General features: G+C 37.2%; 1 protein-coding gene across 2 annotated transcripts; it reads left to right on the forward strand.

Annotated features, from left to right (window-relative positions):
• Positions 1-65: 65 nt before the first annotated feature.
• TOX4 (TOX high mobility group box family member 4) lies at positions 66-17120 on the forward strand. 2 transcript variants are annotated; one of them, XM_051980417.1, is made up of 9 exons: positions 66-158; positions 419-487; positions 10228-10470; positions 12099-12359; positions 12662-12889; positions 13822-13902; positions 14168-14935; positions 15696-15859; positions 16673-17120. In XM_051980417.1, the coding sequence occupies exons 1-9, from the start codon at positions 153-155 to the stop codon at positions 16731-16733; spliced, it is 1881 nt and encodes a 626-aa protein (XP_051836377.1). In that variant the 5' UTR covers positions 66-152; the 3' UTR covers positions 16734-17120. The 2 variants fall into 2 exon arrangements, with proteins under 2 accessions (XP_051836377.1, XP_051836378.1); XM_051980418.1 differs by lacking the exon at positions 419-487.
• The last annotated feature ends 379 nt before the right edge of the window (positions 17121-17499 follow it).

A 17499-nucleotide genomic window follows, 5' to 3' on the forward strand; every position in this document is an offset into this window, starting at 1 on the left:
GCTCCCTGCTTCCACCTCACTGCTTCCGCAAAAGAACCCTCCAATCCCTAGAGGGATTCGCGAGTGTTGGCGGAAGTGACGGATATTCCGTTTCCGGCGGGGGCGGTGGGCGCTATGAGGGAGCTGAAGCGGTGGTAGCGGTTGTGTTGAAGATGGAGGTAGGAGCCTTAGCCCGAAGGTGGCGGGAGGGAGAGAGAGAGACAGAGACAGAGACAGAGAAAGAGAGAGAGAGAGAAAGAGAAAGAGGCAAGAGGGAGAGGAGCAGAGGAAGGGACCTGGGCGGAGAAGCGGCCGACGGGCAAGAGAAGCGGGGGAGGCGGCGGCGGGGGTCGGGTCAGAGTCAGAATCCGTCGCTCCAGGATGACTCCCTGGCCCCCCCCCACCCCTAACATCCCCGCGGGTTTCTTTTGGTTTCCAGTTTCCCGGAGGAAATGACAATTACCTGACGATCACAGGGTCCTCGCACCCCTTCCTGTCGGGGGCCGAGGTGAGCAAGAGTTGCTAACGTGGGTGGAAGGGCATAAGGCCCTTGGGGGTGGAGGGGTGGGACCCGGGGCTGGGGAAGTGCTTTCAGACAGCCCACCAGAGCCGAGAAGGGCGGACCAAGGAGATAGCTGAGACCGGAAAAGCTGGACGAGAAAAAGAAAAAAAAAAAAAATCTTTGGGGAGTAGAATTGTTTCGAATTGAAAAAAAAAAATAATTAAAGTGAACTGACAGTTTTTGTAAGAGACAGTCTGAACCAGGAGAATGATGTAGCTTGCATCAGGATGAAAGTTTTGTAGAGAGAATTGAGGTGAAAAATATAATGAAGGGATCTTATTCCTAAGAAGTAGTTCGAGCTAGATTGTTTTTTGTGCGGGGGAGGTTTGTGTGTATGTGTATGTGTGTGTTTTATGATTTTAAAGAAATTACATGACATAGTCTTCATATTCTATATGAGCTTACAATCTTCTCAAAGTTGAGCAAATTCGAACTGAGCATCTGTTTGTCTGCTGTGGCAGTGATAATTTATTTTGCCTTTCTGGGTCACAGTTCCCTCCAGGTGATAGCTAGACCTAATAATAGTTAGAATAGTATTTTGTGAAGCAGAAGAGATGGCTGTGTTTTGAATCGTGGAGTAGGTGCCATTATCGTGGCAAACATATTTGTCATCACTTTATAAATAAGCAAAAGAAGATAGAAAGCCTTTCATTTCCTATGTTTAATAGAAGGTCTAGGTTTTTTTTTTTTTTTTTTTTTTTTTTTTTTTAAATGCAGTAAACATCCCAATCCATCCTATGTATTTAGGCTGAGTTTGCAATCTATAAATGGGCTTTGCTGCTTAGCTGCAGTTGCTTCTTTTAATGCTTAGCCTTAACCTTACTTTTGGAAACTGCGCAGCTGTTTGTTTGATTTTTACTCTTCTATTGATTATTACTTTCTGTTCCTTCCTACTGAGGTTCCCTATAAACCTTCAGCCTTATCCCAAGGCTACAAGTAGGAAAGACCTTTAATAATATGATACTTAGTTATCTAGTCTGCTATCTTAAAGGAAGCCCAAAAACAGACCTTTAACAAGTTTAGATCGGTTCTTTTTTACTTCCTGGCTGTTTTCTCATCTTCATCTTCTCCTTGATTCGTACCTTTACACTTTAGCTTTATATGTTCTGAACTCCAGATTATTAGCCTCATTCATCTTTAAATACTTTTGTACTTCGAGGTCCCATGATTTTATTTATGCACGTGTGCCAGTCAGGAAATCCATAAAACCTCTGTAACTTAGTAGTACATGGCTTACTGAATTTCAGTGTCTAAAAAAATTAATCATCTGTTGGCCAACTATTGGTAAGAGAATATTCTAAATTGGCTTGATTTGTCTTTAGAAAACAGACATATAGTCTATTGTTAATCTCTGTTTGAACTTGTTCCTTCCTAAGCCAAGGTCACCTCCCTTCCACAGTAAGACTTCAAAGTAGGATACTAGATAGATTAACTTGTCCAGACTTTTGAGTTCCTCTATGTAGAAATTCCCAATTTGGAAACTCTTTCCACTGATACAGATGGACAACCCTTCTTGCACATTTAAATGCAAGATGCACTTCTAATGAATGCATCTTATAGTTCTTATCTACAATTAGGTGCCACATGAATACATATTAACTGTTTTTATAATGCTACATTTAGAGTCATTCTACAGATTTTTTGACCACTGATACAGTGGCTAATGTCAAGAAGACTTTACTTCAAATCTGACTTAAGATATTTGTTAGCTTTGTGATCAGGGCAAATCACTTTGATCTGCCTCAGTTTTCTCAATTGTAAAATGGGAATAATATCAGCACATACCTTTCAGGGTTGTTGTGAGGTTCAAATAAAATAAATAAATGGTTTTTCCTTTCCCTTCTTCTACTTTGGGGTAAAAAAGACAGTAAACTTCTTTGGGAGAAAAACAGTCGTTTGTGATAGTGTTGGAGTCTTATTACATAGGGAAAACTGTCTGCAATGTGTTACCTGCCCCATAAGGCCTTACCATTTGTTATAGTACAGATTGTCATTGATCATAAGTATAAGCTTGTAACCAGAAAAGTTGTTAGATACATAGCATATAAAGGGATTAGAAGCTTTTTGGTTTTTTTTATATTGGAAGTACACTGCCATTTCAAACTTTGGCTCTCTCATTTTAGGGAGAATAACTATTTTAGGACAGTTTCACTGAATGATTACAGGAGTAGTCAATAATTTCTATTTTTACAAATAAGATGCTATTATAATTGACATTGTAAGGAAAGAATCTTTTGTTTTAAATTATTTCTGTATCCTGATTTATCATAGTAATAATCAGGATTATCATAGTAATAATGTTTTTCTGATCTTATTAACATATTTCCAGTGAAAGAAAATAATTTGGATGTTCTGCAATTTAAAAATTTTAATTTTAGTTTTTATTCTGCTGATCTCTTATTATAATATTGGAAGATTAAAGTGAATCTCCATTTTTAAAAATGAAATTAGCTTGTTAATGTTCTTTTATTTTTACAACTAGTTTCCATTCATATTGCTGAAATCCGATTATATAAAATGCAAATTGATTTGTCTTTTTCGTGGTGCTTTGGGTCTTAAGGCCTACTCACTCACTTTGATATATATGATTAAAAAAAAAGATCAAACACTAAACTTTTTGTAGTTTTGTTTCTTTTAAAAATTAAATTATATTTATCATTTTTTTCCCCTGTTGTTGACTCTTTGTTGACCTTTTAGGAGTATGGCAAGTAAAAATCAATAGAATGATAAGAGTAGTTGTTGTTGTTGGGGGTTTTTCCTCCTGCTAAAGTTCTCAGAAGAATGAAAAAAAATTGAAAAGCAGTTTCTACAATGTAATATATGTTATTCTGGTTTCCATTAATGTCTCAGTCAACTCTTTCATGAGCATGTAGCTGTATATTGAGGAAAGCCATTTTTTCTTTAGAATAATTTGGGTCTGCTAAAGCAGTTGTCTTCAATTGGGGATTGAGGATAGAAATTTGAAGTTGCCGTAACTTTTAAAAAGGCATAGACCGAACTTAACTCAAAGCAGTTATACTTTCCTATACTCTCCACCTTAAATACCATTGGCATCCCTACCAGAAAAAAACAGGAATTTCTATACCATTGTTCAAAATGGCACAGTAAACAAAAAAATTCTGAAGCTTAGAATTTGAAAAGGATGAAAGAATATAAGTGATTCTTCCTTTAATGGGGAATTTCTTTTCATTTGCTAATTTACCTAGAATCCAGACTGGACTTCCCATTTCCTCCCCACTCTTCTCTCTCCATCCCCTCCCCTCATTTTCTGAAACATGGGAATATGATTTAATGAAACTGTAGTATTATTGTGATCTTGCTCTGGGTCTGGAAAAAAAGATGAACTTTTGTTTATTGAGTATTATAATGAATTTTCAAATGGCTTGTGCAATTCATGAACTTTGAATGTATTGATTATTCAATTTTAATTGGAAATATGTTGACATAGGTTTGTTGGATTTATAAATCAAAGATTGAAAAGTCACATTGCGTGTAACACTGGCAAGTTTTATAAGACTTTTATATGTAGTGCTTTTATTTTATATGTAATTGACTAGTGATGTTTAATATTGTTTGACTGGCACTAAGTTTTGTTTTATGTTCATGTTTTAAATCTCCAATATTGTTTTATGTTAGTATTGTAATTTTTCACATTGTGATTTTAGGAACCATTGCTTGTTAATTTGTGGAGTGATAATGATAATGTAAAGCATTTCTATCAATAAGAAGTTAGCTCCTTTTGATTTGAATGCTGTGAAATTATGCTTTTGAACTATCACTTATTAGAGATATTTGTTAGTAAAATGGTTCCATATGGTTATAAAGGTTATAAATATTGTCAAGTACTTCTATGGGTATTTTTTTTTAAATAGCGATAATTACTTAGTGTTTGGGAAAATTAGAAGGTGAAGTTCTCAAAAGAATTTGCTAAGTCCTTTGGCCTTGGCCTTGGTACAGTCAAATGAATCTTATTCCAATCACTTGACATCTCTGAACCTACCAATGGAATCCAGATATACAGAATTTCCTTGCTTTTATTTTTACTCAGAATTTATGACCATTACTTGTCTCTACTTTCTAAGTGAGGCACTTAAGGCATATCAGTTCTTAAACTAGTCTCCTTGCTTATTGGTTTAAGAGTTACGTATTTAATGTAAAAAATCATGTCCTTACAGTTGCACGCCTTTTTTGGCTAAATAAACCTTCCCCTTCCCATGAAATGAGGATAAAATATCTTCAAAGGGTGTTGTCATAAGTGATAAAGATATAGAATGCTTTTATTCTTAATTAGTAGATCTTTGAGAAAGGATTTCTATTTGGGATTAGAATGTGTTTTACAGTAGGTGAAAGAATATAGATAACTACAGCTACATTTGGAGCTTTAGAATTTCTAGGTTTGTGCCAATGATAACAATGACAAAAGGCTAAGAAAAGATAATGGTCCTAAAAGATATATTTTAAATTTTATCTTGGAAGTAATAAAGAAGAACATGATTGAAAAGAATAGGGCAAAGAATTGAACTTTTTTCAAATTTGTTTGAATATCCACAAATGAATTTTATGCAAATTGGTTTTGAATAAGTTTTAGCAATTGTAAATTCCCAAGCTGGTTTATGGCTTTCAGAAATAGAATTGCTTTACTTAGTTTTAAAGAATTTTTTAAATAATATTTTTCTTGTTTGAATGTTCTTTCTGTTGATAAGGGACAAAAGGGCTCACAGAGCCTTTTAAAAATACTTTCTCTAACCTGTAAACTTCATTGTTTAGATTTCTTACAGGCCTTGGGCAGAGTAGAGAGAAAAAAAATTATATGTAAAAATGCAAAACTTTCAGATGAATTATAGATATCTAGTCTTATGTTCTTTCTATAACCCTTGTGACTCCACATACAATAATTACTAGAAGGTCAATGTGATTAGGTTTGTTAGACCTTGTCTTATCATGAGCAGGTTTGAATAGCATTACTTAGGGAACCTCCATGAGTGGAATGGCATGGCTTGGAAATTGGAAAAAAATTACATCTACTAGTGGATCTGCTAGAAGAATTACTACTGAATTAATTGGCCATAGAAATAAAATATAAAGGACCATCTTGGCGTAAGCAGTTATGAAAATAATTTTAATATGCCTACTGAATTTAATATTTATTCAGTCCCTTGTGATTTAATGGGAATTAGTGATTGCATTAGTGAGTTAAGTAGAATAGAATTAAGTTTGATTTAGTTTATGCTGTAACAATGAGAAATCATGCGGGTTACAATTTAGTTAGCTTACTAGGTACTGATAATATTCTATTTGCTTTATAGGATAGACTTTATTATAGGTCTGTTATAAGGACTTATAATCATATTAAGAAGTTGATGCATTACTACTAACCTTCCTGCTCCACCCATAAGTGAACTATGCTTGAAAAGCACAATTTCCTTGTTCTTTTGTCATAAATGTTCTTGTAGCCTATGGAAAGTTCTAAAATACTACTGACAAAGTAATAGTGATTGATGGATATCGCCTTTAGCCAATTGTAGGAGTTTCCCTGCTCCTGAAAATGACCACTTATAAGTCTTATTCTGTTTTTAGTGACTTACAAAGGTCCTAAAAGTCCCAAAAAGATACCTAAAAATTTGGGGTAGAGATCCTTGATTTCAAAGAAGGTCTTGGTTCCAATTGCTTAGGACCATTGAGCTTCCTAATAAGTTGATCTAGCTCAGAGCTTTGCCTCAGTTTCCTTCTGGTGTGGATAGGATTTTGCCATTTACCTTTTGGCAATGCCACCAGTAGGTTGACCTGTGGCTGTCTTTCCTGAGGGACCCACAAAGGAGTGTGAGTGAGATGATTATTTTTTCTGCTGGTTCCTGCAAGGAAGATGGCCCTAGGAGACTGGAGTCCCATTGCATCTAAATTATCTGAGCTTCTCCAAACTTGCAGTTAGTAGGTCTGTTTTTATTTCTAAATTAATGGTCTCTACTTTCATTTTGAAAAAGATCCCTTATTGGCTTGAAAAAGGAACTAGCAATCATTTCCAAATTAAATTAGGTATTTCTGTTTTAGATAATTTTAGTTAGGAACAGCTCTAGAGCAGCCAGGTGAACTTTTAAATTAGTAAAAATGAAACTAGTAAAAAAAAAAAAAACAAACTTTAAAAGTTAAAGTACACACCAAATTTTTCAGTACAAATTGAATTATTTTCTGTAGGCTGATCTTACAATGCCATTGTCACTTCCACTTTCCACTGGTTGAATATTTTCTGGCTGACCTCAAGTTCTGGGAAGATAGCCAAGTTTTGGTAGAACTTCCTCTTTTTACTTTTTCTTTAACATTTTTGAGCACAAAATAGGGCTTTGAATGTAAAATTGATTTCAAATTTCCAATTATTGATTATCTAAACCTGTCTTTCTTTTTGGAATCAGTTTCTGAATCTCTCTCTCTATAAAAGCATTTATAGGTTGTAGCTCTTCGCTATAAACTGAACACTAAGACTAAGATTTACCCTGTTGGTTACCCGAAAAGGGATTCCTGTAGCTCTTTAGAAGCCTTCCTATTTATGAACTGATTGTTCTTAGGGGCTCTGGTTGGCAGTATCTACCCTGAGGTGATTTTGAGCACATCACAATTATTGCAATCTTGAAAGTGAGGACTGCCAATTGTTTCATTTTGGGCTCTCAGGAGAAAGTACCTGTTAAGGCTACCTATGGCCTTCATCTAGATCCATAAATAAAGACCAAGCTTTCTAACCAAAGCTCGTGAGACAGCTATACCTATAAAATGACCAGATGAACTGAGCCATTGCAGAAAGCAAGGATCAAGGAATCAAACTGAACCATTGGCTCCTCAATAGTTAAACCCTATTAAGGCTTCTAGGGTCTTTAGACCTGTGTTGACACCATGACTGACTAGACTATTTGAAGTATCTGCACCCACTGAGGGAAAACCGATCTATAAAGGGATTGTGGTTACCATATCCATTACACCAGGAGGACTAGACTGAAGGGGCAGAGACCAAAGGAAGCTGAACTCCATGACTCTTTAGACAGGGTCTCCTAACTCTTAAGACTACTAGTCATCATTAGAAGGAAGATTTGGGTTTTCATTGAATATTGCCATAGACCATTAAATCAAGCCTTCAAAACAGCTATAGTGCCTTTTGAATGGGAGAGCCTCAAAAGCCAGAAGAAAGGTCCTGTTGCAAACAATTTCACTTCTTTTAGGTAAAGGAGTGATATCTATCATTACTTATTTAGAAGAATTGGAGTATCATATTATAAATAAATCTCTGGGTAATTGAACATTTTTACCTTAGGGACAGAAAAGAAAATATCCTGATTGGAAAGGACCTACTACGTTAGAGATTAAAAATGTCTTCACTGGAACTTCTCAGAGGCAAACTGGGGGCTTTGGGAATTTCTAGTAGGAGAGTTCTCAGAGAAATTCTTGCAGTAGGGTTTCAGAGAGGAAAACTTCTTTGGGGATGCATCCCAAAAGGAGATATGGAGTCTGACTCAAGCATTCTTACAAGATTGCCTCTTGGGTGAATTTCTTGCATTATGGGATAAGGATAAATTCTACATCCAGCCAATGATGACAAAGAAAAGAGCTTGTAAACTATGTAAAGGCATGATCTGAAAATGTCAGGATTTAGAATGATTTGTTTGGGCTAATATTTTAAACTTGATTATACTTAGAAAGTTAAGGTTTTTTTCTTGAACAATCTCCTAAACCTCATATAGACCAAATAAATTACTGGTATTGATAGGAAACTCTTGATTTAAGCCCCTTATTTTGCAACTGATGCTTCATTCTTTAACTTGCCTTACCTGATCCTCCTTCCTCTGCATTTCTGCCTTATTCTTCCACAACAACTACAAATGGAGAACAGCCTATTGACATTTTCCCTCTTGTGGAAAAGGTTTATTGGGCTAGAGGAGGAGCCCTAGTCCATTACAGAACATAACCCTTTCAGCCTATCCTTTTTCTCCCTTTGGGAAAAAGATACTCCTAAATTTGGTGAAGATCCCATAACTGTTATAACCCAATTTCTGGCCATATTTAGAGGAGATGTAACTGATAGTGGAAACCTTGTTCTTCCCAGGAGAAAGAAGTACCATAATAGAAGCTGCTGATAAAGTTTCAAGAGGAAATGCTCCAGCAGCACCAGAGGGTCTTGCTAAACTGGCTTTATAAGACCCAAATTGGAACCCTAACACTCTGCACCTTCTGACATATTCTGCTCACACTGACCACCTGGTTCAAGCCAGAGATTGTTTAATTCAGGGCATAGAACTCTGTGCAGTTCATCCAGACAACAGGAATAAGTTTCAGGAGCCCATTCAAGAAGAAAATGAGATCCTCATGTGCTTCTCTGACAGGTTATACAAAAAGTGCTACACACTTCACTGAGTTAGATCCTCTTAACTCTCTGAATGCCAGGATTCTTAATACCACTTTTGTCAACCAATCCCTATGAGAGATCAGGAAGTATTTTCATGAACACTGTCCTGGGTGGCATGAAAAAAATATAAGTGAGCTAAAGGCTATATTGTCCAATATGTTTATGAAGAAAGAAACATAGTGGAAGATAGGAAAGGCACAAATTAAAAATCCAGTCCATCTTGGCCCCTGTTCAGGTCACAGGTCCTTTTCATGCAACATAAACCTAGTATAAAACATAAGAATGCTATTATTGTTGACACATTATTGTTGCATCTTACTGGGACTGTTTAAAGAAAAAAATGAGATAAGGATGGCCAAAGTTTTCATTGATATCTTCGCCAGAACTCAAAGGTGAAACAAAAACACTTGGGGTCACCAAATGACAGTGAGTTTGCAAGACTAGGAACAAAATAAAAGAGGTTTTAAAGAATTGTGAGGAAATCTCACATGAAGGTGCTGGAAGGGAAGGTGAGGAGAGGTGGAAACGTTGTATTATACCAGCACCATCTGACATCCTTCCCCTTGTTATTTTTATCTTTGTCATTCCCTGAACAAATTACCCTTAAGGTTGGTAGTATCTCTTTATAATTGTTCTGATTCAACATTTGGTAAATATAATCTCAGCATTAATTACAATGAAAAGAACCACAGGGATAGTTTAAATCACCTAGCTTTCTTTAATTTTTTCTTTCAAGGACTTTCTATATTTTATTTCATGTTATGAGTGATATATATTTATTTTATTGTATTATCAACTGTGTTTTAACACATTTCTTTTTTATCAAATGTAAGCAGCTGCAAAAACTCCTCTTTCGTTTGTATCTCATAAAATGAGTTGGGGAGAGGTGTGTGTGCGTGTGTGTCTGTGTATGTCTGTGTCTGTCTGTCCATCCAGTGACTTTTATAAGAGGCACATTTTTCCCCCACTTGCTGTTGGCTGTGTCTCATTTGAATGAGTAAAACTTCAGTGATCCAGTCTCTGTTTCATTTTTTGATTAATTGGCAGTGACTAAGCAACAAATTCATCAGAAAGAAACTTTTATGACAGTTGAGTCAGCTATATGGATGATAGGATTCTGATGATGAGGCAGGAGGGAATGTTCTTGGTAGAACTATATATATATTTTAAGAGAATAATCACAAATACGGAACTGCAGGCTGAAGTATATTGAGAATAGCACTAAGCCATGTTCTCTTCCTTATAACAATGGTGTGTTTCTCTTACTCCAACTAATTCTCATCTTTTTTTTTTCCCCTAGACATTCCATACTCCAAGTCTGGGTGATGAGGAATTTGAGATCCCTCCTATTTCGTTGGACTCTGACCCCTCATTGGCTGTCTCTGATGTGATCGGCCACTTTGATGATCTGGGAGACCCCACCTCCTCACAGGATGGCAGCTTTTCAGCCCAGTATGGGGTCCAGACATTGGATATGCCTGTGGCCATGAGTCATGGCTTGATGGAACAGGGCGGGGGGCTCCTGAGTGGGGGCTTGGCCATGGTAAGAGGCAAGAGCATTATGAAGCTTACCCCTAAGATGGGGTGAATTGAGGAAGACAACTGCATAGTCTTGGTGCTATTCATGTAGTTGCATGATACTTATCATCTTGGTATTAAAGTCTAGGTCTACTACAAAACAAAAAAGTAGGAGACTTTTGGACTAAAGGAGTCTATTACTTTAGTCAACTTCATTAGCAAACATGTTTTACATTTTTCAAATATGAAATAGTATCCTGAAATATAAATAATTCAGAATCTTAAAGCATTTTGACCAACTTTGGCATTTACTTTAAAAGTGTTTTTGGGAAGTGGGTGGGAAATGAGAGAATGAGAGGAGGCAATGTCTTGGCTCTTATCATCCCTTTGGTTCAAATGTAGTGTAGTTCTGTTTTCAGATAGTATCTATCTTCCTGACTCTTCATGCCAGTCGCAATTTTCAAAGTTAATGGGTCAGGCAAAAGCCAGAAGGGCTCTTTACTTTATGTTTCTGATGATGGTCTCTAGATCTTTAAGTAACTTTGTGTCTCCTTATTTTAATTCCTCTGAAAACAACACAAATTATTTGTTAGCTTTTTTTTTTTTTTTGCTGAGGCAATTGAGATTAAGTGACTTGCCCAAAGTCACGTAGCTAGGTGGTGTTAAGTGTCTGAGATCATATTTGAACTCGGGTCCTCCTGACTTCAGGGCTAGTGCTTGGTGCTCTGTCCACTGCACCACCTAGCTGCCCCCATTTGTTAATATATTTTAATAAGCTTGTTAATTCCAGAGAGGTGAACCTGTTGAAGAATTTTACTTTTAAATAGATGTTATACATGTCAGTGATATTAAGCTGCTCCTTTCACTGTTCCTACTGTGAAAACTTATGCTGATATTAAAGCCTTCTGTGCATTGCAGAAGTTAAGGATTAGTATTGTTTATTATATCAGGGGTCCTAAACTTTTTAAATAGGGGGCCAGTTCACTGTCCCTCAGACTATTGGAGGGCCGGACTATAGTAAAAACAAAAACTTTGTTTTGTGGGCCTTTAAATAAACTTCATAGCCCTGGGTGAAGGGAATAAACATCCTCAGCTGCTGCATCTGGCCTTTGGGCCGTAGTTTGAGGACCCCTGATATATATGGTTAGAGAAAAATCCTTGGCTTCCCATTAAGCCAAAATCATTGATCAGGTTTTCCAGGGCTTTGTCAACATTACCATTGTTTTATTTTGTTAAATTTATAAAGCCATACTTTATTCTTTTTGCTGATTATGTATTTTCTTTTTTGTGTCATTGTTACTATAAATGTTAGTTGGAAATTGCTTTAAGCAGAGGTTAGTTGAGTAACAGGAACTCTCTGACAAGCCAGTGCTCATCTCTGCAGTTGTGCTTATAACATGACTGAATGTCCAGATACAGACTTTAGCCAAAAAAATCAGAGTGAAAATTGTTTCTTGTACAATGCTCAACCAAAATTTTTTCTTCTTGTTGTTATCTTACAGTTTAAGGTGATGTCAAAGGTTGTTCCCCAGAAGGAAATTAGATTATAAAAAGGAAGTGCCCATGTGGTTACAATAACCATGTCATGAATCTGGGAATGAGGGTGGGACTTGGAGAATTTAATGTCTAAATTTATCTTCATCTACCTCTCAGGACTTGGACCACTCTATAGGGACTCAGTATAGTGCCAACCCACCTGTCACAATCGATGTCCCAATGACAGATGTGTCATCTGGTTTGATGGGGCACAGTCAGCTGACCACTATTGACCAGTCAGAGCTGAGTTCTCAGCTTGGCTTGAGTTTAGGGGGTGGCACTATCCTCCCATCTGCCCAGTCACCTGAGGATCGGCTTTCAACTACCCCTTCACCTACTAGCTCCCTTCATGAGGATGACGTTGAGGATTTCCGGCGGGTGAGATATCCCTTGGCAGAACTGCTACTCTCATTTTATCCAAGTACAATGGCCAAGTGTAATATATATATACACACCCAGTTATTTTCCTCCATTCTTTTTTGGCCTTCTTTTCTGTTTTCTGGATACAAAGCCCTTTCTTTGCAATTAATGTTCTCCCATTCTTCTTGTTATGATACTCTGGTTCAGTGTGTGCTTTATATTTGCTTTTATTTTGAAGAATTTTAGAAAATGTCCATGTGGACATTTTTTATTTTAACCTCCTAAGGCACAGTGTTTCTCTTTCCCCTTCCTTTCTGCAGCTCCCTAGTCAGAAGACAGTTGTGGTAGAGTCAAGCAAAAAGCAGAAGACTCCAAAGAAAAAGAAGAAGAAAGATCCCAATGAACCCCAAAAACCAGTATCAGCATATGCCTTGTTCTTCCGTGACACACAGGCAGCCATCAAGGGACAGAATCCCAATGCTACTTTTGGGGAGGTATCAAAAATTGTGGCCTCCATGTGGGACAGTCTTGGAGAAGAGCAAAAACAGGTAAGGGGGTGTAAAAAAACAAGAGTTAGTAGTTGATGATACAAGTTAATAAAATTTTTTAGTGGAAAAGAAAATTGACATTTATCTATTCCATATTTATGTCAAACATTTATTGAGTGTCAACTCTGAGTTCACTCTTATTCTTCACCTAAAATTTTTACCAGACATAATAACTGGCTTTTTTAAATGTAAATTTTCATTTCATCCTTATAACCCTATGGGGTTAGTAGTGATTGAACCATTTTGTGTAGGAAAAAGATTTCACACCCAGAGATGTGAAATAACTTACTCAGAATTGCAGATCTAGGAAGTAGTGATTAGTGAGGCTAAAATTTGAATCAAAAATCATGTGAACTATAATATAAATTGAAGTTATTCATGTGAAATCCATTTGTCTAAAAAACATTACCGGGAAAAGCTGGGCAACCCAGATGACCAAAAAACCTCATGCTGAAGAAAGGCAAAGAGTTTGATGGAACTGGATGTGCCAAATCCAAGGAAGGATTGCTTTACCACATCCTTCCTCATCCCATATCATCTGACACTTGATTTGTTGCATTCTTGAGAAACATCCCCTTCCCCAACTCCCCACTTTTTCCTTTTCTGTCCATTACTTTCTAATCCCTAATCCTTACTTGTGTAATGTGTAATAAAGACTTAAGGCTTTATGTCTGTGCTTAGCCCTATAAACAATTGGGACAGTTATTTAGCTTTTCTTTGCCAGTTTCTCCTACATGTAAAATTGGTATTTAATAATTGGGAAGCTTGAACACCAATTTACTATGAATATAGAAAATGCACTTAACTTTTCCATTTTTAGGTTCAATTGGATTAAGAAAAAAAATTAGTGAAGCAGTCTGTAAATATAAAATGTTATTATGCCCATATTCCCCCAAATTTCTTGTTGATCAGCATGTCCTCTTTACTTGCAGGTGTATAAAAGGAAAACTGAAGCTGCCAAAAAGGAATATTTGAAGGCTTTGGCAGCTTATAAAGCCAATCAGGTGTGTCAGGTAAGCCTAATAAATTATGGCCCCATAGTTATACAATTTACAACTATACCTATTATTAACCTTCTGGAGACCCATAAGTACTTTATTTCTGCTTTACTAAATGAGATTGCCAGAAAAGCTTTAGCCCTAATCCTGTTCAATTTCTTCTAGCAGCTTATTAATAGGAAGAATTCACTTCTTTGATTTCTTTTATACCTTTCTTAGTCCTTATGGTGAGTAATAAGGATATGTGATTATATTTATTGGTTTTACTTTATCCTTCTAGACTGCTGTGGAGACAGTGGAATTGGATCCAGTGACACCACAGCAGACTCCTCCCCCATCTCCTGCTGCAACAGTTGTTGTGCCAGCCTCACCAGCACCAGCATCAACAGAGCCCCCTTCCCTGTCTTCTTCCATTGTGGTTAAATCTACTCTCTCATCCTATGTGACAAGTCAGACATCTGGGGGGACAGGGGCCCAGACCAGCATCACCAAGATCATTATATCCAAACAGACGTTGACATCTAGCCAGTTGACTTCTTCTATTGCCATGTCCCAAGGGGGCATGGTTACAGTCATCCCAGCCACAATGGTGACTTCCCAAGGGCTTCAGTTAAGCCAAATTCAGGCAGCTACCAGCACATCTACCATTGATCAGAGCCAACAAGCCAAGATTGTTACCCGATCTGTGTTGCAGGCAGCAGCGGCAGCAGCTGCTTCTATGCAGTTGCCTCCACCTCGACTGCAGCCCCCTCCACTGCAACAGATGCCTCAACCACCCAGTCAGCAACAAGTAACCATCCTGCAGCAGCCTCCCCCACTCCAGGCCATGCAGCAGCCCCCACAGCAAAAAGTTCGTCTTAGTCTTCAACAGCCACCTCCTCTGCAGATCAAGATTGTTCCTCCACCTACATTGCATATTCAGCCTGCCTCAGTCCCACCTGCCCTGGAAAGTAGCCCTGAACAGCCGATTACCACCAGTCCTGAGTCCCATGCAGTGGAGGCACCTTCTCCTGAGCCAATTGAGATGATCACAGATGTTGTACCTGAGGTGAGATACTTCCCTTGGAATGTACCAGGTCTCAAGGAGACCTTTTAGAGCTGTTATTCAGTAAGTTGAAAGGTACTATACTTAGTAATTTGTGCAATATTGATGCTTTCTCTTCTCCAGGATTTTGTATTCTAATTTTCCCATGTCCCAATTGGGGCACATTAGTTAGTATAAGAACATAGACCTAGAACTTGACAGGATCTCAGAAGTTAGCTAATGCAGTTGCCTCATTTTATAAATTGGGAACTTTAGGTACAGGTCATATAGTATGCATGATGAAATAGAAAACAGGTCCTATGACCTAATAACCAATGATCTTTGCACTGTTACTAGATGTTGAAACAATAAATTACTTAGCACATTGTTGCTCAATTTAGAAACACTATCAAGAATAAATTTAATGTATAACTTCCTCTTTTTAAAGAACATACATATCTCATTTTAGGTAGTTGAGGAATTGCGTATTTTACTTTAAGTGATTTCCTACTCTTCCCTTTGAACTAGAATAGGTTATAAAGCCAACTCTAAAAGGGATGTACATCCTAGGAGTAAGAAAAACCACTTGGGAATTTTAATTCCTAGGACATATGTTTTGTTTATAAGATAAACTGTTGCAATGTTATTATTGCAATAAATATTATTTGAACATTTAAATGGCAAAGGTAAGACTAATGCCCAGATCCTTAGGCCTCTAGCAAAAAGAGCTTGTAACCAATTCTAAGGTGGAATTAGTTTTATTAAGACTGTCTTTCTTTTATAGGTTGAATCTCCTTCTCAGATGGATGTTGAACTAGTGACTGGGTCTCCTGTGACACTTTCCCCTCAGCCCCGATGTGTGAGGTCAGGTTGTGAGAATCCTCCAGTTGTGAGTAAGGACTGGGACAATGAATACTGCAGCAATGAGTGTGTAGTGAAGCATTGCAGGTGAGTTTAATAGCTATTCAGGTCTTTTTTACTTCTTAGGGAAGAAATCACAAGGCTTATTTGACCTGGTTCACGTCAGTGGTTGAGTTTTCAAGGCCCTGGATTTTAAACTACATTATTTCAGGATCAGACTATTTACAGATGGCACACTAGGCTTACCTTAAATATAGGTGATTTTCCAGCCTATCTTTCCATATGTTGTTAAGGATTATTGATTTATAAGATTTAAAAAATGTCTTCAGGTCTATTTATATAGGTAACACATTAATATCCATTTGCACAGGGGAAATTTGAACAGTTTGACTTCACAGCTAGTATTTTTTTTCCCCACTGTACCAGAGTTGAAACAAATATCAAGAGTTTCAGTTTCCAGTAAAATGGCTACCTAATGAACTCATGCACAAGCCAGTTCAGAATGAGAATATCAGTACATATCACAGTCCTTAAACTCCTACTATTTTAGCTTTGATATAAGTTTAATAAAGTAAATTTGTACTAGCTTATAGTAAGTAGAAGTACAAAGTACTTCTATATAAGGTAAGTAGAAGTACAAAGGATGAACTGTGTATTTCACAAATCATCAAGCCTAATTTTGTGTCTCAATCCTCAATTGTTATGGCAGAATGGTCATAGAAATGGCGCTATCTTACTCTGATTCTAACTTTATACCTATTCTTTGCATCTCTTTGGCATATTCATTGGGACTCATACTGTTGGGGAATTACTTGGGTTCTTAATCATTTATGGTAAAATTTAAGAGAATTTTGTAATGTAATCTGGGTTTTTTTCTTTTTCTTTTCTCTTCTCCTTTAGGGATGTATTCCTGGCCTGGGTGGCTTCCAGAAATTCAAGCACAGTGGTGTTTGTGAAATAGTTCATCCCATCTCCCAAGCCAGTGAAAACTTATCTGCCTGCATATGAAACACAAGCTGGGCTTCTGGTGATGCCTGATTCCAGTCAATAATGGCCCTCCGTGCTTCTTCCCTTTTCTTTTCTTGGATAGGGGCCAGCTTTTGGAGGAGCACTACCATGTTTGCTGAAATCTGGGGCTGCTTTATACATTCAAGTACAAGCAGAAGGCCCAGTGATGACAGCAAAGGAGTTGGGGGAGTGAGACAGAACATGGGGATGTGGGGATAGGGAAGTTGTTTGATTCTTTTAAAGAAAAAAAATTGTTGGTATAATTTTCAAAGGACTTGCCTGAAAGATAATTAAAATGATAGAGAAAATACACAGCTCTGAACCTCAGAGAAAAACACCATGTTTACATTTGTACTGATTTCAATCTTAGGAAGAAACATGGCTTTATGGCATCTATACATTCATTTCTCTCCCATTATGATTTGTAAAGAAATACTTTAGCATTTAGCTTTTTGCAACCTCTCCTTACCTGATTTGTTATCTCAGGTCATAAGTGAAGGATGCCTTCTGCTAGTAAAATGTCTCTAATTGTAGAGATTGTGAACACTAGTGTTTGGCAGAGTGCTGTCTACATGTGTTTCCAAGGGAAGAAATTCTTAAGTTAGATGGTAAACCAACCCTGCATACCCTAAACTGTTCTTGGTCCTCTAAATAATGCCAGGTTAAGTAATCCAGTGGTACGTTTTCACTTGTTGCAATTCTGAAAAAAAAAAAGTACC

This window comes from Antechinus flavipes, chromosome 2 (genome assembly GCF_016432865.1).
Source record: "Antechinus flavipes isolate AdamAnt ecotype Samford, QLD, Australia chromosome 2, AdamAnt_v2, whole genome shotgun sequence".
In the NCBI taxonomy this organism is placed as follows: Eukaryota; Metazoa; Chordata; class Mammalia; order Dasyuromorphia; family Dasyuridae; genus Antechinus; species Antechinus flavipes.